Genomic DNA, 22,734 nt, shown 5'->3' on the forward strand with positions numbered 1-22,734 from the left:
CTCTCCCAGCCCCTGCGGAGCTGCTTCTTGGGAGCCAAGCTGTCTCGCCCACGCCCACGAGTTCCCATCACTCAATCAAAGGCACTTAAAAGCACTTAGAGAACATGACGGTGCGGGGGTGGGGCGGGGTGCAGTGTGTGGAGGCGGTGTGCCCCCAACCTCCTCTTCCTTCTCCACATCAAGGCAGCGCTGCGTCCCCTTCAGCCTCCTCTTCAGGCTGAGGCGGTAGTCACACCGGCCACACTTTGGGCACGTCCCCCCCATCCACCTCCACCGCCAGCCCCCGGCGACCCCTCCTGTGAGCCCAGTGTCTGCTGCACTTCTCATTCGCTCTCAGCTGGTTTCCAGCCCTCCTGCCCCTGCCACCACTTAACACAGAGCCTTTTTATTTCTGATGGCGCTTTCCAGTGGATGGCAGTGCCATGGTGTCTCGTCAATGCTTGGAGGGGGTATGGCAGGATCCACTGCGGCTGTGGAAAAAATAACTAGAGCTCAGTTCTATCATTTTGCCAGTATGACTAAAGTCCCAGTTAAGCAAAGTCCCCTCAGTGACAGTGAGCCCAGGTTATCTGAGCTTCCCAAGGGCATGAGTGGCTGAGCTGGTCCCATTCAGTGGTCCAGAATGAACCATGGACCACGGGCAAGGCTCCACTACACCTTCTGGGCCTGTTTCCTCCTCTCTGTGAAAGGTGTGGGGACACCTACCGAGAGGTGCAGACAGGAGCAGAGGGGCTTGAAAAGAATTTTGCCCACTGAAGGGTGGGCTCCTCTGGGGGGAAGGGGGTGGGCGGGCACTAAGGTTTGCGAAAGCTGCGCCAAGTTCCGCAGCAAGTGCTGAGGTTTGCTCTGCAAGTGCAGGGCCTGGCTGGTGATTAGTCAGTCCTGCCAGATCTCCACCAGGAGGGGCCAGTTGCCCCTCTGCGTTAATCTCTCCATGGCCTCCGGGAGATTGGAGAAGGGTGTCCTGGTGAAGTTTCCGGCTGGGGAGGCCAGGTAGAGCCGATTCAGCGGCGAGGCAGCGTTCGGTACTGTGCCAGGAAACAAGCCTCCTGAGTTCTATTTGAAGCTTTCAACTGTCACATAGTGTGGCTTCAGGCAAAACTCTCCCGCAGGTGGGGCCCGGGGTCCGTGATTTCTAAGCCCCAGCTACCAAAGCTTATGACTCAGGGGTCAGACCGGAAACGATGCGGCCCCCTTTTCACCCAAAATGTGGAGGAGGTGGATGGGTACTGGATGCCGGTGGGTCGAAGGATTAGGGGACCAGAAGGGTTCGGGCAGTGTCCTGACGGGGCGGGGCATGTGAAGCGGGTTTAGGGCATGCACGTCTCTGATTGGCTGTGCTGACCTTCGCTCCGCCCCCTGCTCTATAAGACGTGCGCGCGCGGCTCGCCTAGCGCTTGTGGGGGCTGCGGCTGCATCCTCACTCGTGTTTGCTGCGTCCATCCTCCCCCGCGTGGGGGGAACAGCCGGCCAGACCAGCGTACCTACAGCGGGGGCCGCCAGGGGTTGGGGGCGGGGGATGCCGGGCTGCCGCATCAGCGCCTGCGGCCCGGGGGCCCAGGAAGGGTCGGCGGAACCGGGGTCCCCGCCGCCGCCGCCGCTGCCCCGGGAGCCCCTGTCGTGCCCTCAGCCCCATCCCCAAGTCCGACCTTGGCCCCGACCCGGGCTCAAGCCTCATCGCAGCCCGAAGCGGCCCAGGAGTCGGGGGGCTCCGCTGAGGGGCTGGAGCTGCAGCGCTGGCGCCAGGGCGCTAGCGGGGCCGCGGGGGGCCCCGGGCCGGCAGGGGGCGCGGGCGGCGGCCCGGGTGCCGCGGGGGCGGCGGCGGCGGCAGGCGTCCGCGCGCTGGAGCTGGCCGAAGCGCGGCGGCGACTGCTGGAGGTGGAGGGCCGCCGGCGCCTGGTGTCGGAGCTGGAGAGCCGCGTGCTGCAGTTGCACCGCGTCTTTCTGGCGGCCGAGCTGCGCCTGGCGCACCGCGCCGAGAGCCTGGGCCGCCTGGGTGGCGGCGTGGCGCAGGCCGAGCTCTACCTGGCGGCGCACGGGCCGCGCCTCAAGAAGGGCTCGCGCCGCGGCCGCCGCGCCCGCCCGCCCGCGCTGCTCGCCTCGGCGCTGGGTCTGGGCGGCTGCGTGCCCTGGGGCGCCGGGCGCCTGCGGCGGGGCCACGGCCCAGAGCCGGAGTCGCCCTTCCGCCGGAGCCCGCCCCGCGGCCCCGCCTCACCCCAGCGCTGACCTCCGGCGCCGGGACCCCTGGCCACCCCGAGAGACCACCGCCCGGGTGCCGACCGATGGACTGCGGACGCCGGCTGGGTGGAACGACGTCACCGACGCGGATGGACAGATTGGCCGACCACAGGAAGAGACGGTCGAGGGGCCGGGGGCCCAGTAAAGAAGGCGAAACCGAGGTGCGGTCTTAGAGGCTGGCGCATCCGAGGGGCGGGGCGGGGAGACCTCCCTTCCCTAGAGCTTCTAGAGTTCGCTGGGTCGTTAAATAAAGCTGTCCACTTTCTGCTGCCGCCTCTCCCAGAACTCCTGGGGAATGAGGTAGTGGCACTAAGTCCCCATTATAGAGTTGGACACATTGAGGCCGCTCAGATGCCAGGAAGGGTTTGTCAGCAAACTTTTACCGGTTGGAGCAACCCCACTCTCACCTCCTCCAGCGTTGCCTTTCCTGGGTCCCTTGGGGCTGTAAGAAGAGTCTTGCCCTTGAGGCTGCTACTCTGGCACGCCCTTCGCAGGGCAGAATAATGAGGCCCCAGGATGGGGTGGCGGCTGGCACAGCGATGTGGCTTTGAGTTGTCTCCTAAGGCCCTGTTTCCCATTTGGGGAGATGGAATCGCAGAGAGGTTAAGGAATTGCTCCCATCATACTGTGCTTAGGCCCTTCCACTTCTGGGGAACAGGTCTTTCCTCAGGCCCTCATGCAGCTTGGCTGACAGCTGACTCAGACGACCAGAGATGTTTGGTGACTGCCTGAAGGTTTGCAGGTTCTCCTAGGGGCTCCCAACCTGTCGCTAAGATGGCTCTGCCAGGGATGGAGCCAGGTGACATCCTGTAATGGGCCCCAGGGGAGCAGGTATGTCATCAGCTTCTAGATTCTAGAAAGTGGGGCCTTAAAGGGCCAGACCTGAAATGAGATCCACTTTCCTTCCACATGCCCTTCAGGCCCACTCCCCTGCTCCACACAGCTGTGAATGGCCTGGCTGATGCTTTGCTGCCCACCAGCTGAGCTGACTGCAGTCTCACTTGTTGGTCTGTGAACTGGGTGTCTTCACCTCCTGGAAGGTTTGTTGGGAGGTTAACACAGGGCAGAAGTCTGTCCTCTCCCATAAATCATGGAAGAATGTCTTATTCTCTTACATCACACCTAGAAACAGGCACTGCTTTTGCTGCTGGAGCCCTGGAGCTGATCTGAAGTCCTTATTTTACAGAGTGGCAAGGTCACCTGCCAGCTAGGGACAGATCTAGGTTCCAGGGTGTATGTGTGTCCTTCTTGCTGTATCTCTGCTGGCCAGGGGGAGGGGCTAGGTAGAACTGGTGTCAGCTTGTCGGCCGTGTGACCTAGAACAGCGGTCTCCAACCTTTTTGGTTCCAGGGATCAGTTTCTGGGAAGACAGTTTTTCTACCGACTGGGGCTGGGTGGGTGGGTGGGGGGATGGTTTGGGGATGATTCAAGCACATTACATGTATTATACACTTTATTTCTATATTATTATGGCAGCTCCACAGCAGATCAGTCATTAGATCCCAGAGACTGGGGACTCTTGACCTAGAACAACTGCATCCCCGATATGGGCTGGTTTCCTCAGTCCCTCTCTGAACATAGCTGTCCCTTCTCATGTCAGCTTTCAGGGGAGAAGGGGGTAGAACGAGGCAGCTAAGAGTCACGGGAATCTGGTTTAATCCTAGAGTCCTTGGGGTCAGGCGCACTGCTCTGAAAGCCAGAGCCCCAGGGGCCCTCACCTATCCCTTCTCCAGCTAGCTCTCCCTCTTCCCAGGTACCAAACTTTTTTTCCTGGTTTCTCAGCTCACAGCGAGGCCTTCCTGAACCCATTTTTAGCTGGGGAGGGGAGGTCCAGGAGGAGGCCTCAGAGACTCTGAGAGCTTGGGGTGAGGAGCCCTGGTATCCTCCGGTCTCCTGAGGGAAAGGACCTTCCAAAGCCACTTGGGTCACTTTGGGTCTAGAGGCCCAGAGAGGACAAGGACTCCCTGAGGTGACAGTGAGGAGCTTCAGGCTGCAGTGCTGGGCTGCAGCCAGGACTGTTTGCATGGGAGGGACTCTTGGTCCAGAGAAGCTTTTAGCTAATGGTTTAAAGTGCTCTGTGACACCACAATTTTGCCTTTCTCTGGGATTTATTGGTAATCAGCTTTGCCCTGGTTTGGAAGAGGGCAGTGGGGCGGATAGGGAATTAGAGATGGCTCTTGCTGGAGTAAGAGGTATATGTAGGAATGGAGATTGGTCCCAGGCTCACAGGCAGCTCTGTGCCCTCCCTCCACTTCCAGATGTCCCAGGCTTCTCATTAAGGGCCTCAGCCAGGGCTCACAGTGCTCACTGACTTAATCCCCAGCTCTTGGTTCAGTGCTCTGTCCACTACCCCTCAACCAACAAATATAAGTCATCTTCCCACCTGTGCATGTCCCACCCAGGATCCCTCTAGAAGGTTCCATTTTCTCCTCAATCAGCAAACATTGATCTCTGCTCAGTCCAGGCGCTCAAGAAGCAGCACTGGATCAGAGAGTCTCTGCTTTCAAGGGCTTGTGTCTCCCAGCCCTCCTCTAGACAGCCTGCCCTGGCGTTGTTGGAGGAGGGCTGTCTTCAGGCCTTCGCAACTAACTATGCAGTGAGTGAAAGTCGCTCAGTTGTGTCAGACTCTTTGTGATCCCGTGAACTACACAGCCCATGGAATTCTCTAGGCCAGAATACTGGGGCGGATAGCCATTCCCTTCTCTAGGGGATCTTCCCAACCCAGGTTTCCCACGTTGCAGGCAGATTCTTTACCAGCTGAGCCACCAGGGAAGCCCCACAACTAACTCTGGCCCCTGGTTATATATTGTAGCCGCTCCCCCCGCCCCCTCGAGCCATGACTTCCTAACACTTTCTAGATGGCCCAGCCATCTAGCCCTGGGGACTGGACTGAGGACAGGTGATCCTGAGGGATCTGTGCACCGAGGACACATGGCCACTAGTGAAGCTGGGATGTCAGCAAGGCGAAGGGAGGGGCGGGAAGACCAGTTTAGGGATTTAGAGGAACCTGCCCCTCCTCTGGATGAGTCCTGTCGCTCTCTTGCCTGGCCCTGGGCAAGTGTGGCGCCTCCGGGCCGCGCCACCAGAGGGCAGTGTGGGCTGCTTCCCGGGGCGTGGGGGCGTGGCCTGGAGCAGGTTCCTTCTGTCCATATCCCCGCCCCCAGCCAGCCCCTACTCCTATTGCCCGGGCATCTCAGGCGTTGAGCTTTAAGGGTCTGACAAGAACGTGAGAGTACTGGCGGTCACTTAGAGAAAGGGCGGGCCTCTGACCTCAGAGGGCAGGTCCATCAGGAGGGACTTTCCTGGAGAGAGAGGTTGCACCTATTGGCGGTACCGTCTGAGTAAAAGCCCAGAGTACTTTACCCCTCCCAGATGCGTTAGACTGATAATTGATCAGAACACTCCACCTCTGCCTCCGCCAACTGGGGATCAAGGTAGCTTCCCAGGGTTGAAGCGACAATTCGCAGCTAAGGTGCTCCAAGCCTGCAGTGGGTAGTCTCTAGAAGGCTCCCTTACCCTGACAGCCAGGCCCTTCCAGAAAAACTTGGGGGTCCCAGTTTTCTCGGAACTGAAGGAGGAGAACCTTTATCTCCTCCCCGCCTTTACATCCAGTGTGGGAGGAGGTAGTTGGGAAAGCTGGGAATCCCCAGCCTATTTCTTCCTGCATTAGATCTTGACCGCACCCTGGCTAGGAGTGATAGGGGAAGGGAATCCTTTGTTGAGGAATAGCATATTAACCACCACATCTATGCCAGGTACTGTGCTAAGCGCTTTACACCCATTAGCTGTTTCAATCCTCCCAGCTACTCTGCCAACAAAGTAGGAGTAATTCCCAGATGAGAAAACTGAGGGTCAGGGAGAGCGAGTGACTGGCCCAAGGACATAGAACACCTAAGTGGGGGACACCTTCAACATTAGGGTATGTGGCTTTCCGTTTATCAAGATATTGAGGGCTCCACATGGGTTTCTGAGCGCTCGCTCTTTGAGTCTGGGTACAGGAAACCCTAGTACTTGGTTCTGCCGAGGGATATGATCAGACATTGGTGGCACATGGTGCCATCCCTCCAAGGTCTGGCCACACCCCCCAAAGGCTGGCTCCCTAGCTTGGTTGTGCTCTGGGGTATGAGTCAGGCTGAGTCAGCAAGGGCAGGTCAGGGATGCTTAGGGCCTGGGTTTGCCTTGGAGGGCTTCCTCCTCCCCTGTGCACCTGGGCTGGCATGATTGGAGAGTGAAGAGCCTGGGATGGTAGAGGAGGAGGCTGACTGGCTCCATGGTGGGGCAGAAAGTGTCCTGATACTTAGAACAAGAAAGACCTGGGGTTTAGTCCTGGCCTGGAGCTCAGCTGGGAGAACTTTGGCAAATGACTTCCCTTCTCTAGGCCTGTTTCGTGTGTGTGTGTGTGTGTGTGTGTGTGTGTTTTATGGGGAGTTAGGGAGGAGATAATTTCCGAGTATTAAGTGAGAGGTCACATTAAGTGCCTAGCACACAGAGAAGGTCTGTAAATGCTCCGTGGAGCCAACCTACCTGGCTTAGGAAAGGCTGCCAGGACAGAGCCCCCAGGCAGTGTGGGCCTTTGCTTCTCCAGAGCATCGCCATATCAGGCTTCCCAGAACAGTCCCCCTTCTCCCCCCAGTGCCTTCCCCGAGGAACTCCATAAGGGGAGATGTGGAGGAGGGGCAGGCATTTTATCCCAGGAACATTCCATTCCAGCTGCTCAGACCAATGGGGATCCCAGCCAAGGACAGAGGCCCTAGGGAGCTCGCCCCAGGAGCCCCCACCCCTTCCAGGGCAGGAGCCAGTGGAGCCCTTTTCCAAAATATTGCCCTTGCGCCTTCTCTCCACAAAGGCCCCTCTTGAGGAGGTAAATGCTGAAGGGTTTGGGTGGGGCTGGGTGGCTGTGTGGGAGAGAGGTAATGAAAGCTCTTGAAATTATTCTTTCCAGCTCCTCCCAGCTCCTCCAAGCCTCAACTCAGGATCTCTCTTCTGGATTCTGCTCCTTTCACCTCCTTCAGGAAGACTTCTCTAATCCACCCTGCACAAGCGCAGCACCCTCCTCACCTCAAAGGAGCCCCTCAGTTGGCAGTGGCAAGGGGCTGGGTTCTAGGGAAGTTGCCTCTACTAGGAATTTATATATTCCCGCATTTGACTCCAGCTTACATGGTACAACTGGGGATGTTACAAGTCCTTTGAGATGCAATCAGATTAACAGAGCAGCAAACCTTTCCACTGAGAAAAGGATTTCTCTTTAAAAAACAAGACTCAGCACAGCTGGGGTCCCCATTTTGGTAGATGCCAGTGTTGCTCAGTCGAACAGTGGCAGGAGGGCTGTTTGAGGGAAAACGTTGCTCTGAACAATCCCTCAGTTTCCTTTGCCCACCATCCTTGCCCTGTGTGGGTGCCTGCCTGCGGCCCCTCAGAAAGAAAATGGGCTGCTGGCTCCCAGGGGAGACTCCTCTTTCTCAGGAAGAGGGGTTGACCACATAAAAATTTTAAGTTTTAAATGAAAAAAGGGAGCACGATGGTCGACAGAAGGGGCCCACATGGACACCCAACCCAGAACTTGTAGAATTCTGCAAAATGGATGCCTCTGGAGTCAGTTGCCTGTTGTATACATTCAGGAAGAATAAATCTCGGTGACGTGAGATAAGCTTGTGTGGCCTTGAGGTCTCCTCTGTGAGTGCCCGTGCCACCTTGCCTTTGTGCGTGCCTGTCAGGGCTCTTTAAGTTGGCAGTTCCTTGAGCAGCTTCTGTTTAGTTTCGTTTGGCAGTCTGGGCCTGGTGATGGATTTGCAGACTGGATGCTCCCTTGACTTGGCTCCAAGCTGAACCTCTCCAGGAAGTCTTCCCGAATGAAGGATGTGATGCGGAAGCTCGGGGATGGGATGCCCTCATGGGACAAAGTGGTGTGAGTGTGATGACATGGCTGCACGGTGATCCGTGGGGAACTGCGTGTGGCCGTGCTGGTGAATGGGTGGACCTGTCAGTCGGGGTCCCAGCAGAGAAAGAGCACACTCAAACTGGGGAGAGATTTTAAAAGGGACTCTTTCTTGGACTTTCCTGGTGGTCCTGTGGCTAAGACTCTGAGCACCCAATGCCGCAGACCCAGGTTCTATCCCTGGTGGGGGAAACTAGATCCCACATGCTGCAATTAAGGGTTCACACGCCACAACTAAAGATCCCGCTGCAATGAAGATCGAAGGTCCTGGGAGCTGCAACTAAGACCCAGATCAGCCAAATAAATTAAAAAAAAATTTATTTAGAGAGACTATTTCCAAAGTTGTGGGCTGGGCTTAAGAAACTAACAAGGCACTGCAGCTATCTGTGGGGCTAGCAACAGAAGTCTTTACAACTCCTGGGCCTGAAGGGGTAAAGAGGGGAGAGGGGAGGCAAGGGCTTTGGGAACTGGAGAGTGCAGCTGTGTGGAGAGGGACCCTGACAGGAGCAGTGGCCTTTGGTTGAGCGATGTAGGCAACCACCACGATGGGAAGTTGGGAAGGGAGCAGGGAAATAAACACCCCATTCTCCTCCTCCCTCCGAACCTCCTGCTGGGGACTCTCATTGGCTGAGCCCAACAGAGAGACAGGGAACAAGGGAGCCATTGATGCACAGTTCATAGAGGTCAGCCTCCCAGGGGCACAGGGCATGAAGGAGGGCAGAGAGTGGGACTGGAAGGGCCAACACGTCCAGCAGCTGCCCGGAGGCCTATCTTTCATTCCCCAAAGTTCATAACAAGGCAGTTCCCGCTCTGGAGCTCTCCTACCCACTGCGGGTCCTGGGGGGAAATGGACTGTTGCTTGGAGAGGAGAAGGGGTATGGGTCTTTTCCTCCCTCAGTCTTCCCCCTCTCTGGCTCCTAGTTCTCAATTCTTTCCTGTCCTGGCATCTTAGATGACTTCAGGGATTGTCCATCAGAGAACAATGCCAGCCGCTGAGTCAGTGTTTCTCTCACACCCGGAAACACTACACCTCCCCCAAACACACCCACAGGCACGCCCGCTGCCATACAGGCCTCTGACCCTGCCACCACAGCCATATCTGGTGTCATGGATGCATCAAGAAAATGTACAAGTGGGCACAACTGCTACACTCTGCCATCGTTGTAAAATGGCCAAGTCACAGTAATGCAAGCTTTTTTATCTGTCACATGCCAAACATGCCATGTCACACATATGTATAGGAGACATACTGTCATGCCCAACCAGGTGAAACCAGAGTATAAGGGCAGGATGGTGCAGGGGTTAACGGCAATGGCCCACAAATCTCTCTGGCATCAGTTTTCTTGTCTGTAAAATGGAAATACTTGTTCTCTCGTGGAGTTGTTGCCAGGGTGCATTGGGATGCTGTGACTGGGAAGATCTCAGCATGCTGCCCAGTCTGGGGGAGAGCTATCCAGAAGTGGTAGCTGTAAGTGGGAAACTCCTATCTCCCACTTCTCTTGGGGAGCACACACACCTGCGCAGGGTGAGCTGGGCAGCCTCAGGCACACGTGCCCTTCCCCAGACACACCTGCCAGGAGCATGTGATGAGTTCCCTCCACCCGGAAGGCTCTTTCCCCAGACATCCGCATGGTTTGCTCCCCATTGTCTTTGTTCAATCAGATTGTCGCCCTTTCAAGGAGGCACACCCTTTTTAAAATTGCACACCTCAGCACTTCCAATCCCTTACCCAGCTATGTATATTCTTAGGCGTCGCTGACCTTCTAGACTATATAATTTATTTTCTATCTTTCCCATTCGAGTGTGATCTTCACAAGGGTAGGGATGTTGGTCTTTGTTTACTGTTGTGTTTCCACCCCATGGAGGGGTAGCCAGCACATGTGGGCTGAATCCATGCACACACGCGTATGCCATGGATTTCTGGCTCGCTCCCCTCGGAAACAAGCACATACCGGTGAATCCCACTCCCCACCCAAGAAGCTAGGCCTCTGTGCTTATGCTGTGAGCTTCCCCGTCACACCCCAAAGCAGGAGCTGGGACAAACTTAGTGCTCCCCATCCTAGGACCCTAGTTTGAGTAGGCACGACCAGGGTAGGGTAGGAGGATGCTTTTAGTCACCAAGCAAAGACAGCCTTTCCACTCATCCTTCTAGCCATTCTGAGCCCAGCAGGGACGCACTGAGCAGGTGAGATGGCTGGACTCAACCAGGTGGCCTGGGGCCTCCTCCGCGGCCTTGTTTTCTCCACTCTGACTGGAACCATAAAAGCCAGCACTTCAGAGGCCACTAATGAGCCTCAATATGTTAAGGACATTGCACTCCCTGGATCAAAGAGGCTGGGTAAACAGTAGGCAGCGTCCAGGCCTGTGACTGGCTGATGCCCTGAGGGAACACCTCCCTAAGAGCTTGTGGCTGGCAGCTGGCACTCCCAGGCAGCCAGGCATGGTCCCAGCTGGGTTTGGAAAGGAGAGTCCTTGCCTCTCTAGGGGACTTGCTTAGAGCAAGGCATCTCCCCACTAGCACTTGGGGATGCGAGAGGGAGGAGACAGCAAGGAGATCAAACCAGTCAATCCTAAAGGAAATCAGCCCTGAATATTCACTGGAAGGACTAATGCTGAAGCTACAGTATTTTGGCTACTTGATGCGAAGAACTGACTTATTGGGAAAGACCCTGATGATGGGAAAGATTGAGGGCAGGAGAAGGGGATGACAGAGGATGAGATGGTGGGATGGCATCATTGACTCAGTAGACATGAGTCTGAGCAAACTCTGGGAGATAGCGGAGGACTGGGAACTGTGGCATGCTGCAGTGAGGTTGCAAAGAGTCAGACATGACTTAGCGACTGAATGACAACTCCCAGTGGGGAGGCCAAACCTGGGCTCTGGCTTTGGAGGTGCCAGAAGCCCCCCTCAACCTAGTCCCAGCTGCCACATCTAGAGCGAGGGTCTCCAGTCCAGACTCCCCCTGCTTGTTCACCTGCTTCCTGGGGAGGGTTGGGGAAGGTTGAGCAGAGATGGAGTCAAGCAGCCCTGAGGATTGGAGTATGAGGCCAGTTCCAGGGTTACCAGGACTCAGGTAGGAAACACTGAAACATCTGCTTTTTAGCAAGAGATTTGCTAAAATGATGTGCAGGGGCAAATCACATGTGTGGACAGAGGCTTGTAGCACAACTGCCAAACTAGCGGAAGGAGGGGCATTCCCTAACAACCCGCCAGGACTCAGACCCTGCCCCCCCCAAGTCCCCTCCCCCAATACAACCCAGACTCTGGCTGGGTGAGAGGCAGCCACAGACCCCACCGCCACGGAAGGTCCTTCTCCCAGGAGAAAGCATGGTGCTAAGCTCAGTGTGGACAATCTTTATTGGCAGGTGTTAAAAGTGCAAAATAGTAACAAATCCAGAGGGATGGGAAGCGAGGTGGGGTATACCTCTCCTTTCCCTTGTGAGGACCCTGTAAACAAGCCAGGAGGGTGGGATCACTTGACTGTGGCTACATTGGACCCAGCACCTTCTAGAGAACAAGCTCCCAGGCAGGAGGGCTCCTCACCACGTGGGGGAAGGGAGAAGCACCCTGACAGGGGCATGGCTTGTCTTCCACCCCAGGCTCCACGGCGCACCTAGACAGCTTGGGGTAGGGGTGTTAGGGGGCTGAGGTAAACCTATCCCTCTCCAAACCTAGGCATCTGCCTCAGTTTCCCTCCTCCTAGTTAGTGGTTCAGCCCGACTCAAAGTGAGTGATTCCCATAACATAACAATATTTTAGCCATTGATGGGCTACAGGCCCTTGGAGGCTGCTGGTGTCACTGAGGGCTGACCCTAGCCAGAAAGACCCTTTCTAGGCCACAGAAATCAGCCTGAGATGATGGGCCTTGAGGCTACCATCCCAAACATTCTTTGTCTCCTCCTAAAGGCAGTTGACCCTCAAGACAAATTACCCCGGCACCCCACAATTATGCTACTCCAAAAGGTGGCGCAAATAACCAAAAAGTCCATTTACCGAGAACCCCAGCTTGGCCTTCAGTCCTCTGGGGCCCTCCCTCGGGGGAGAAATCTGGTTTGTTCAGTCTGAGGCCTGACTCTGCAGCAGTGCTGGGCCCCCTAGCCCTGGCTGTCTGTCTCTGGCCGGGTCCTCCCCGCCCTCCTGGAGGCCCCACTCCATCCGGGGTGGCCAAGTCCTTACCGGCCAAGGGCCGAGTCAGTTACAGGGCAGCCAGGTGGGATAGGAGGTGTGGGCCCGGGCCAACAGAGGCTGCACGGGGGTCACGTAGTAACTGACGGTGGTGGCGGGCACCACCCCGTCGGGGATCACCGGGCAGCGCCAGGCCAGGGCGGCAGCGGCCGCTGGGCCCTGCTCGGCCAGCGCCTGGAGCGCCAGCGCGGCGATGAGGTCCAGCGTCTGGCGGCGCTCGTGGTTCATGAGGCACACGGTGCTCTCGTTGACCACCCGGTGCAGCGTCACCAGGCAGGCGTAGCGGCGCGCCGCGTCGGCCCCGCTGAAGTGGGCCTCGAGGTAGCGCTCCAGCGTGCGCCGCTGCTCCGCCAGGTCGGGGAAGTCGATGAAGAAGCGGGAACACATGTAGCGCTGCAGGGCGCCCACGTCGGTGCTGGGCCGCGGCCGGAAGCCCCGCACCAGCAGGTGGCAGTACTTGAGGAGGCCGCCCCCGCGGATCTCTTCGGGGCTGCGCGTGGCGATGACACGGTGTCGCAGATGGTCCAGGGCCTCGGCGAAGTCCCCGTACAGGCTCTCGCCCGTCACCGACGGGTGGAAGGCCTCCGACATGGGCGTGGGCGAGCACTGGCCGAACAGCAGCAGGGAGTCCAGGAGGATCTGGAACGAGTCGACGCTGAACTCGAACTGGCGCCTGACCGAGTCCACGAACTTGAGCTCCACGTTCTTGCCGCTCTTGTTGGACAGCGAGATGAGGCTCCAGCGGTCCGTGTCAGTGCACACTTTCACCAGCTTCTGCACGTAAGCCTCCTTGAGAGTCAGCGGCGTGATCTTGGCCCGGCTCACGCCGGCCGGCAGGAAGTCCAGCAGGCAGGCCAGCACCACCTCCTTGGTCAGCTGGAAGGATGCCTCGCTGCGCAGGTCCACGCGGAACACCAGGTCCAGGTCCTTGTAGCCCAGGCCGCTCTCGGGGTCCAGCACGTGGCTGGCAGCCGAGCCGTGCAGCCGCACACCGCGCACCTGCAGCCCCTGCTCCTCCAGGCTGCTGCGGACGACCTGCAGGGGGCCGGCGGCAGGAAGAATTGTCAGCGACCTGGCTTCCAGGAGGATCCACTCTGGGTTTAAACGCAATAACCACAGTGACATCAACCATTGTTGACCACTTACCAGCTGGTTTGCCTTTGGAAAGTAATTTCATTCTCTAAACCTGTATTTCCTCATCTGGAGAGTGGCCCCTTTGGAGGAATGACTCAGAACAGCAATAATGATAACACATAGGTGCATAGAATTTACTAAATGCCAGGTCTTGATCTAGGCACTTTATAATTAGGATATAAACTCACACAATTCTTACAGTAACCCTATGAGGAAGGTACTCTTACTCCCACTCTACAGATGGGGAACTGGAAGCACAGAGGGGCCAAGTACCTTGCCCAAAGTCACACAGCCGGTGAATGCAGAGCTGGGAATTAAACTCAAGAGTTCATGTCTCAACCACTATGCTATTCCACCTCTCTAAAACTGCAAGTAAAGCAGTTTTGTGCCAGGCCTTATGCAAACTGCTCAAATGTGTTGGGAATGTAATTGGCAGTTCACATGCATTACTACCCTTACCCTCATAATAATCCCGATTTTTATGTATTATCATCTCAATTTACAGGTGGGGGACCTGAGGCACAGGAAAGTCATGTCCAAAGTCATAGAGTAGTCAGGCTGAGACCAGAACCCAGGTCAGTTGAATTCTCAAGTCCATGCACGCTCTTTTGATTATGACACATTCATTTATCTTTACAAGGACCCAGCGAAGCAAATATTAGACTCATTTTTACAGATGAAGAAACTGAGGCTTCTAGTAGTAAAACACTTAAGGTTCAGAGGAGAGGCCATTCAGAAATGGCAGGGCTGGAAGTTAAAACCCAGACTCTTTCTGCTCTTGGGCAGGAGGTGGGTCAAAATCTCAGGAAGCCTTCTGAGCCAAGTAGGAAAGGAAAATGAAGTCGCTCAGTCATGTCCGACTCTTTGCAACCCCATGGACCTACCAGGAACCTACCAGGCTCCTCTGTCTGTGGGATCTTCCCAGGCAAGGGTACTGGAGTGGGCTGCCATTTCTTTCTTCAGGGGGTCTTCCCAACCCAGGGATCGAACCCAGGTCTTCCACATTGCAGGCAGATGTTTTACCGTCTGAGCCACCAGGGAAGCGAGCCAAGCGGGAAGAATGTAGCAGACCCCATCCGCTGACACAGGAACATGACAGGGAAACCTGTGTCATCTCGAATCTGTTCCTCTAGCAGAGGCCTCTCCCTGGGCCTAGCACCAGGGAGGGGAGAAGAGAGGAGCTGGGCTCCGACACTGTTTTCTTAGCAGCCCAGCTTCATACACCGAAAGTGACCAGGCAGCATTCCTACCCTGAGGATTCTGCAACCCCGCCTTGCTGCCAAGTCAGCTCCAGGCCGGCTGCTCTGCTGGCCTCCCAGGGAATTACTGCAAAGAATGCACCTAAGTGCTGAGGAGGCAAGCTGCAGTGGGGCAATCTGAGGCGGGCGGCTCCCTCCAAGAAGCTTCCTGGAGGAGGACCCTGACTAGGGGAAGGTATTATTGTGGCCATCAGGAACCTGGGGGGCCAGGCATTGGGCCTTCTCACCAGAACCTATAAGGGATTAGATCTTTAACATCTCCAAGTTATAGATGGGGAAGCTGAGGAGTGAATTACCTACACAGGATCACCCAGGGGTGGTTTAGTCACCAAGTCGTGTCTGACTCTGGTGACCTCATAGACTGTAACCTGTCAGGCACCTCTGTCCTTGGGATTTTCAGGCAAGAATGCTGGAGTGGGTTGCCATCACCCAGAGGTGCCCTCAGATTCAGGTATGGCTGACTTCCAATCCTATCCGCTTTCTACTGCATTACCAATCCAGGGTTTCGAAGGAGCAGAGACCAGAAACTAGGGCTCTAATCTGCTCTCCATTTCAGAGTTTCAAAGTGAGAGCAACCCTCCAGTCACTGAAGCCCAGGGCCAGAGTAGCTAGGGAGCAGGAAGGTGGGGCTGGGGGAAGCCTTGGCCAGGCAGATACGGGAGGCTGGAGGTAAGGGGCCAGCCTGTGGGACTTCTTTCCCGCACTCTGGCAGCTGTGCCCGTGTAGGCCAAGGGGAGGACTGGGCCACAGACCTTTGTCCCAAGGACTCTGGCAGAGCTGCAGCATTGACCAGCCCCCTCCCCAAGTCCCATTAGAGCTGACTGAGCCTCACTCAGTGCCAGCTCCTGCTCCCAGGCTGATGCCCACCCCAGGGCATGGCATCTGGCCTGGTGAGTAGGTAGGAGTACCCTTGTTAAAACTCCTGCGTCAGGCCATGGGGTTGGCTGTGTCAGCCAGCCAGCGGCTGTTGTCTGGTTCCCAGGTGTGACTACAGCCAACTTGGCAGGCAGTCCCCAGATACTGCCACACCCAAGGACTGCAGGGCAGCTTGGAGCCTCCTGAATCAGACTTTCCAGCCATGGACGGGGCAATGGCTGCACCCTCCTTGCTCTTGTGCCAAGGCCCTCCCCCAAACCACTCTGTTCCCAGACTGCTGCTGAGACCTGCAGGGAGACCATAAGTGCTGTCAGCCAGCAGGCTTACAAAACTTGAGTCTGGAGCCACCTAATACAGGCCCTTTGGCTGCAGCTGGAGAGATCAGAGACGAATTCAATCCTCTGAACCCAGAGAGGGCAGAGGACTTGTTTAGGGACACACAGTCAATAAGTGGCTGAACTTAAGTAGAGTCAGTTCTCCCAGAACTATGTTCCGGGGGGTGGGGTGGGGGTGGGGGCCTCCTACAGGAGAGTAGGTTCCTCTAGCCCAGGTACAAGCAGGAATCGTATCTCTAAATGCCCAGATTACTGCTGTAGGCAAAGCTTGTTGGGGGGCAGAGGGAGAACGTTTCCAATTCTTGAACCATGGGACAACTCAGCACAGGTGAGAAGCCCAAAGTCAACAAACCAGCATCTCCCACCATATACACACAAACAGGACCCCCTGCCACCACCCACCCCCCATACACATACACACACACATCCCAATAGCTTGTGAAGCTGCCAGCTACAAATTCCTGACAGAAGATGGACTTTCTTCCCTGTGGAGGCATTTGTGCAGGCCACGTAAAGGACCCTTTGGATTCTGGAAGCAGAAGGGGCAATAGAGAGCAGTTCAACCCATCCCCATTGAACAAAAAGGGACACTGGGTTTCCCAGGGGGTACTACTGGTGAAAAACCCACCTGCCAATGCAGGCGATGTTAGAAACGCAGGATGGACCCCTGGGTTGGGAAGATTCCCCAGGAAGAGGGCATGGCAACCCACTCCAGTATTCTTGCCTGGAGAATCCCATGGACAGAGGAGCCTGGTGGGCTACAATGCATAGGGTTCCACAGAGTTGGACTTTGCTAAAGCAACTTCGCGCGCACAGGCCCAGCAAAGGGAATTGACAATGGTCCAGGACCTGAAACTAGATGTCCAACCTTCCAGTCCAACTCTCTAAGTCACCACTGTCCTCCTCCCCCCCACAGCCAGCAGTTCCCTGGTCTGTGTATTTCTGACCCTAGTCTAGGAGACATTGTACTTTTATCACATTGTAGAGTCAGCTCCTATTGACCTGCAGTCTTCCCCACCTGGATGGGAGTAGCTGGAAAGCCAGGGGGCTGGGTCTCAGTCACATCTGTGCCCCTGGTGTCCTGAACAGGGCTTGGCACAGAGAACATACCAGTAAAGGCAGTTTGGACCATACTGACAGGGGCAGGGACCTCCCCTTAGGGCACCCCAAGTCCCTGCAGAGAAGAACTCCCACACTGGGCTCATGCCTGGGATAATAGTCCTGGGGATACAGCATTTGGGGCCCCAAGTTTGACCTGACTGTCAAGGAGGAGAAAAACCTCAACTGGTTCCTAATTGCCCCATAACAGCGGGGCAGCCCAGGAATGCCTCGCCACTGATGAGTCAACCCTAGGGAATCTGCCCCCACCCCCTCCCATTCCTTGAGAGGGAGGGAGAGGTAATCCCACAACAAGCAACCCTCCCCCTCTGTGGAAGCTAAGACACAAGAGCCAGGGATGGGGGGTGGTCTGCTTTACCTGGCTTGCATGTCTACTTCCCCATCTGCTGCCAGGAATATGCAGGAATTGCAGCTAGATTTCCTGGTTTCTTCTAACTGCTAAGACCTACAAATTGAATCTTGGGAACTTGGGAAGTCTTGGGGAAAAATGGGAAAGCCTTGAACTTGTAGTAACCAGCTCCTGGGAAGACCAAAGATTCTCTGGGTTTGCTTTTCACCTCTAGGAAATCTTAGGGAGCTCACGGCCCCTCTTGGGGCCTCAGCTTCCCCAGCTATAAAATGGGTACAGTAATTACCATATTATGGTATTTCAGAGCATGACAGTGCCTGGGCTATATAGGTGAAAGAGCAATTTTAGGGTTGTTGAGGGCCAGGTAAAGGGAAGAGGGAGTCTGTGGAACAGGAAAGGAGTTGCCAGAATTCTCTTCCCCTCAGGAGAGAGATGGGGCTTGGGGCCAGAGACTCAACCCTCATTTCCAATCTTGGGAAAGGAAAGAAACAGCTAAACTGGACACCTGATGTCCCCCCACCCCACCCCGCACACAGGCATCAGGTGCCTCATGCTTAATCTCTTCCTGCCACACAACCCCAGTTGAGAGGGAGTCCTAGCTGGAATTTCTCAGCTTTCCGGAGGGGGCTCTTGAGCCGTGGGCTCTGGGAGCAGAGGACAGAGAGAATCTGCTCCTAAATCTCAAGAGAGGGAAAGGGTTGGGCATGAGACCTGGGGATGATGGTTTGGAGATGAAAAGAACTATCTCGGGTTCAAGCGTGCAAAGCTACCCAAGCTACCCACCCAGGGCTGCCTGGCAACTCCTGTCCTTGCAGGCGGGGCTGTTCTTCCTCCCAGACCAGGTCCCTCCCCACTTCCCGCCCCCTCCAGCCAGGACCTAGGTAAACGGTCCGAGGGCCATCGAGGCTCCTCAAGGGGCGCGGGACAGGAAAGTCAAGTGGGGAAAAAAGATTATGAGATGCGGGGGCAGTAGGATGTGGACTCCCATCAAGGTTGCGCGATTTTGTTACAGCTCTTGTCCTTCCCCGAGCCTTGTTTTCCTAGCTGTCCAACAAATCGAACAGACTCCGGGAACCTTCCAGCCACGAGAGCCTCAGGATGGAGACTTCCTATCCACCGCCCAGTGCCTCTCACCTGCACGATCTGCCGGGGCTGCACGCTCAGCGTGGGGAAGTTGCCGCGCCCGTGAATGGGAATCGGCTCGCTCAGGAGCGCATCCAGCCGCTTCACCTGCGGCCAGCTCAACCCGCTCAGGTGCTGTCCGAGGGAGGCCGATGAGGCCTCCGGGTCGGGGCCGCCGCCTGCCGGGGCGGCCTTAGCCACCGCCGCGGCTGCAGCCGTCCCCACCTGTGCAGCCGCCCGGTCCCGGCTCTCCGTTTCGCTCTCCGACGGCATCATTAGCCCGGCCCCGGGGCCCCGACGGCAGAAACCGGGGGGCGATTAAGGGGAGGAGGGCCGGGAGAGCGGCTGGGCCCCGACCAACGCGGAGGACGCAGGGACCGGACAGCAGCGACGGCGAGGCAAACCCAGAGCACACCTCCGACGGCGACGACCAACCGACCCTAAAGCTTGTCGCCCGGGGCCCCGCGGACTCTTATAGGCCGCGGGCGACACACCCATTGGTCCGAGCAGCTGTCACCCAGCGGGAACCGCTCCGCCTCTCGACGCGCCTGCCATTGGTCAGCAAAGCTTTGCACGTGAGTCACTGGTCGCCAGGAGGATTCCGATTGGTTGCATGGCACACCCCTGCCCGTCCTCCTGCTCCGGCTTAATTCCCTCCTTTGGTCCTTAAAGAACTTCTGTTCTCGGTGATTGGCTCGGGCCGAAGGCAAGTCCTGGATTTAAAGGGACTGCGCCCTCCAGGGGCAGACGAGAAGGAAGTGACCTGTGAAGTTTGTAGCGGAATTGGACCACTAAGCTTTTTTTTTTTTTTGCACTGGAAGGAATTTAGAAATCACTGGGCCTGGTCCTAGTCATCCACTATTTTCAGAAGCTCAGAGAGACTGCGCCAATTGTTCAACTTCACACAGTGCTCCTCCTGCTCTCAGGCAATCTTCCAGAGTTGAGAAAAGGTGACAAACTTGTATACCGAGGTAGATACTTTGTAATGTACTCTCCTGAGTACACCTCTACCTGGCTAGCGTTAATATTTTGGTTTGTGCCCCTGCTCAGTCGCTTCAGTCGTATCCGACTCTGCGACTCTATGGGCTGTAGTCCAGGCTCCTGTGTACATGTGACTCTCCAAGCAGGATATTCAATGGAGTGGGTTTCCATGCCCTCCGCCAGGGGATCTTCCCGACCCAGGGATCGAACCTATGTCTCCCGTGTCTCCTGATTTGTAGGCGGATTCTTAACCCACTGAGCCACCTGGGAAGCCCCATGTTTTGGTTTAGGAATGAGGAAACCTGCTCAGAGAAGGGGCTTGACTGTCTCAAGGTCACAGCAAGTGAGACAGGCCCTGGTGTTGAACCTGCACTAGAGAGTCTGCAAGCACTTGCTCTTTCCACTACACTTGAGCAGACTCAGGGCCTTCACAGGGCTGGAGGTTGGAGGGAAGCCTGAACTGGAGTGTTGATCTTCTGGCAGCAGCTTCCTGGGCAGCAGCTGGAAGTCCTTCCTGCCAGCCTCTTAGCTTCTCAGGTCCTGTGTGCCTTGGGCAAGTCCCTAAATCTAAGTCGGTTTCCTCATCTACTGCAGAGAAGGGGCTCAATAAATATATATATTCTTAATTTGGTTTGGTTATTTATAGTTGGCAAAACATATCCATGTGTTCTATGGAAATAATACATTTACATGTTTTTCTCTCCCACTTTACAGAGCCTAGTGGGATGAGGCTTATTGTTATTATGTTTAATCTTTTCTTATTTTAAATATAGGTGCTGGTGGCAAAATTCTAGAAATTGAGTCTGATTCATCTCTGCAATATTCTCTCTTTTCAAAAAATATTTATCTATTTGGTTGTGGCATGTGGAATCTTTAGTTGCGACATATAGGATCTAGTTGCCCAACCAGAGATTGAGCCCAGGACTTCTGCATTGGGAGTGCAGAATCTTAGCCACTGGATCACCAGGGAAGTCCCTGCAGTATTCTCTTTTAAATTAAACATCATTTTTCTAACAATTAAATATAATTCTCCTAACACCCCCATTCTGTAAGGTAGGCTGGGCAAGAGCAATGTGTCCAATGTACAGAGAAACCAAGACCTAGAAATAGTGAACTACATTCCAAGGTCACCAGATTACCTCAGACAGACCTAGGACTAGATCCCAGGAACCTGACACAGACTAGAGCAGCTGTTTCCTCTATCTGGAGGCCTGCACAAATAAGATCCTGCCCTTGACCCTTCTCTCCATCTTGTCTGGGGTCAGGGTGGGAATCTGCTATTTGCTCCACTCGTTGGCTTTGTGACTTGGGGCAAGCCTCAAGCATGCACTGTCCTCAGCTCAGTTGCTTGCTATTTTGTTTTACCTTCTCTTGAAAGATAAGAAATAGATAAGAAACATCCTTCAGCTGAACCCAGAGTCTCCAAACCCTTGACCTATCCCTTCCATGTCCCAGCAGAGGGAGGAAAAGAAGGGAAAGTAACATTTACTGGGTAACCTACTAGGCACAGATATTTTATACACATGACCTCTAATTCCTAAAAATACATCTCAAGATGTGGCATCATTATCCTCAACTTAGAGATGAAGAACCTAAGATTTAGAAAGGTCAAGTGACATGCCTAAGGTCATACAACTACTAATAGGCATTGTGAGACTTGAATCCAGGTCTCCTGATTCCAAAGTCCTCTTGCCCAACTGCTCTTCTTAGAAGAGTTGGCAGAGATCACAGTCATGCTTGGCACAGCCCTGGTACCACCCTCAGGATCCATTCATCCACTTATTTATTCATTCATCAACCAACACTGACATATTAAGCACCTACTGTGTACCAGGTGTTGAGTTAGGTCCTGGGGTATGATAGCAAGATCCCTGCTCTTCTCAAACTGTCATTCTAGTTTAGTAAGACCATAGTCAAGTAAGTAAATAAATAAGACATTTCTAATAGTGTTAGGGAGAAAATAGAACAGGGCAATGGGAGGGAGAGCAACCATATGTGTGAGTGTGAAAAAGATACAGTTTTCAAGAGAGGGAAGAGAACCAGAGAGATTCATATACATTGTTAGATGGTGCAGACGTAGAAAGCCTCCCAAAGGAAGTGATATTTCCACTGTGTCTACTGAATCCACTTCGGCCCAGTCTCCCCCTGCTTGTCCCTGGACAGCTAAGGCAACAGAGATAGTGCCAAGTCACATATTCCTAGAACTCTGAAGGCTTGAGCTGACAGGCTCTTTGATAATCATTTTGTTTACTCTCTTCCCACTTTGTAGATGTGGAAACTGGGGTCCAGAAAGCAGAAAGGATTTGCCCCAAGGAGACTGGCAAGGGCTGAAACTACTCACGATTGGGTCTTGTGAGAGTGGGCTGGTGCTGCACCCACTCTGTACACTGGAATTAAGATCTCTAAAGAAGGAAAGTTAAGAGGTCTCTTTTCCTCTCCCCTTCTTTCTAGGAGGGCTAGGAGGAGCAATTGGCAAATTCAGGGGCTATGAGTCACCCTTTTGTTGACACTTCTATTTCCAAAGCTAATTAGTCTAATGTTTGACCAATCACAGGACCCCAACATCAGTGCTGGGGTGGGGGTGTGACTTGGGGATGTAGGAAGAGGAGAGAGAAGAAGAGAGAGAGCAGGGGTAATTTCATAGGGTTTCATTTTCACCGAGGTCAACTTTTAATTGTTCCAGTGAATGGAGGGGAATGATGGCTAAAGTACATCCTGAAGAGTCCAACTGTCTTTCAAATTTTATATATAAGCCTTTCCCCCCTCATATACATTTCCTATCTTATCCGGACTTCAACTGATTTTAAAAGGGAACTTACTCTGTATGATAATTAAGTCACTTTTCCTATCTGGGCCTCAGTTTCCTATTCTGTAAAATGGAAGAGAAATGGGAGTCAGGCTCTTCCACTCACACCTTCTATGGTCTGAGATGGTGGGAAAGAAGAAGGGGTCCCGGGAGAGTCTTGGGCCCTACATTGGCCCCTCCTCAGCTCTGAGACCCAAGACAGGAACATCCTGGGATCCGCCCACATTACAGAGCACCCTGTGCCTAAAACCACACCAGGCACTTTCTGCACAGCTCATTCAATTTTCAGAACATAATCTTTTGACTTAGGAATGATCTCTTGCTTTGCATGAGAGAAAACTGAGGCTCAGAGAAGCTGATTAACTTGAGTACGACCCCCATGAGAGGGGGTGGG

General features: G+C 54.9%; 1 protein-coding gene and 1 long non-coding RNA gene across 2 annotated transcripts; one reads left to right on the forward strand and one right to left on the reverse strand.

Moving 5' to 3' along the window:
• On the forward strand, positions 1,405-7,885 carry TRNP1. The gene is made up of 2 exons (XR_309830.2): positions 1,405-2,399; positions 7,181-7,885. It is a non-coding gene; the product is annotated as a TMF1-regulated nuclear protein 1 (long non-coding RNA).
• FAM46B (family with sequence similarity 46 member B) lies at positions 11,514-19,018 on the reverse strand. The gene is made up of 2 exons (XM_018056620.1): positions 18,566-19,018; positions 11,514-13,394 (listed from the first exon to the last, which is right to left on the reverse strand). The coding sequence occupies exons 1-2, from the start codon at positions 18,827-18,829 to the stop codon at positions 12,366-12,368; spliced, it is 1,293 nt and encodes a 430-aa protein (XP_017912109.1). The 5' UTR covers positions 18,830-19,018; the 3' UTR covers positions 11,514-12,365.

This window comes from Capra hircus, chromosome 2 (genome assembly GCF_001704415.2).
Source record: "Capra hircus breed San Clemente chromosome 2, ASM170441v1, whole genome shotgun sequence".
Classification (NCBI taxonomy): Eukaryota; Metazoa; Chordata; class Mammalia; order Artiodactyla; family Bovidae; genus Capra; species Capra hircus.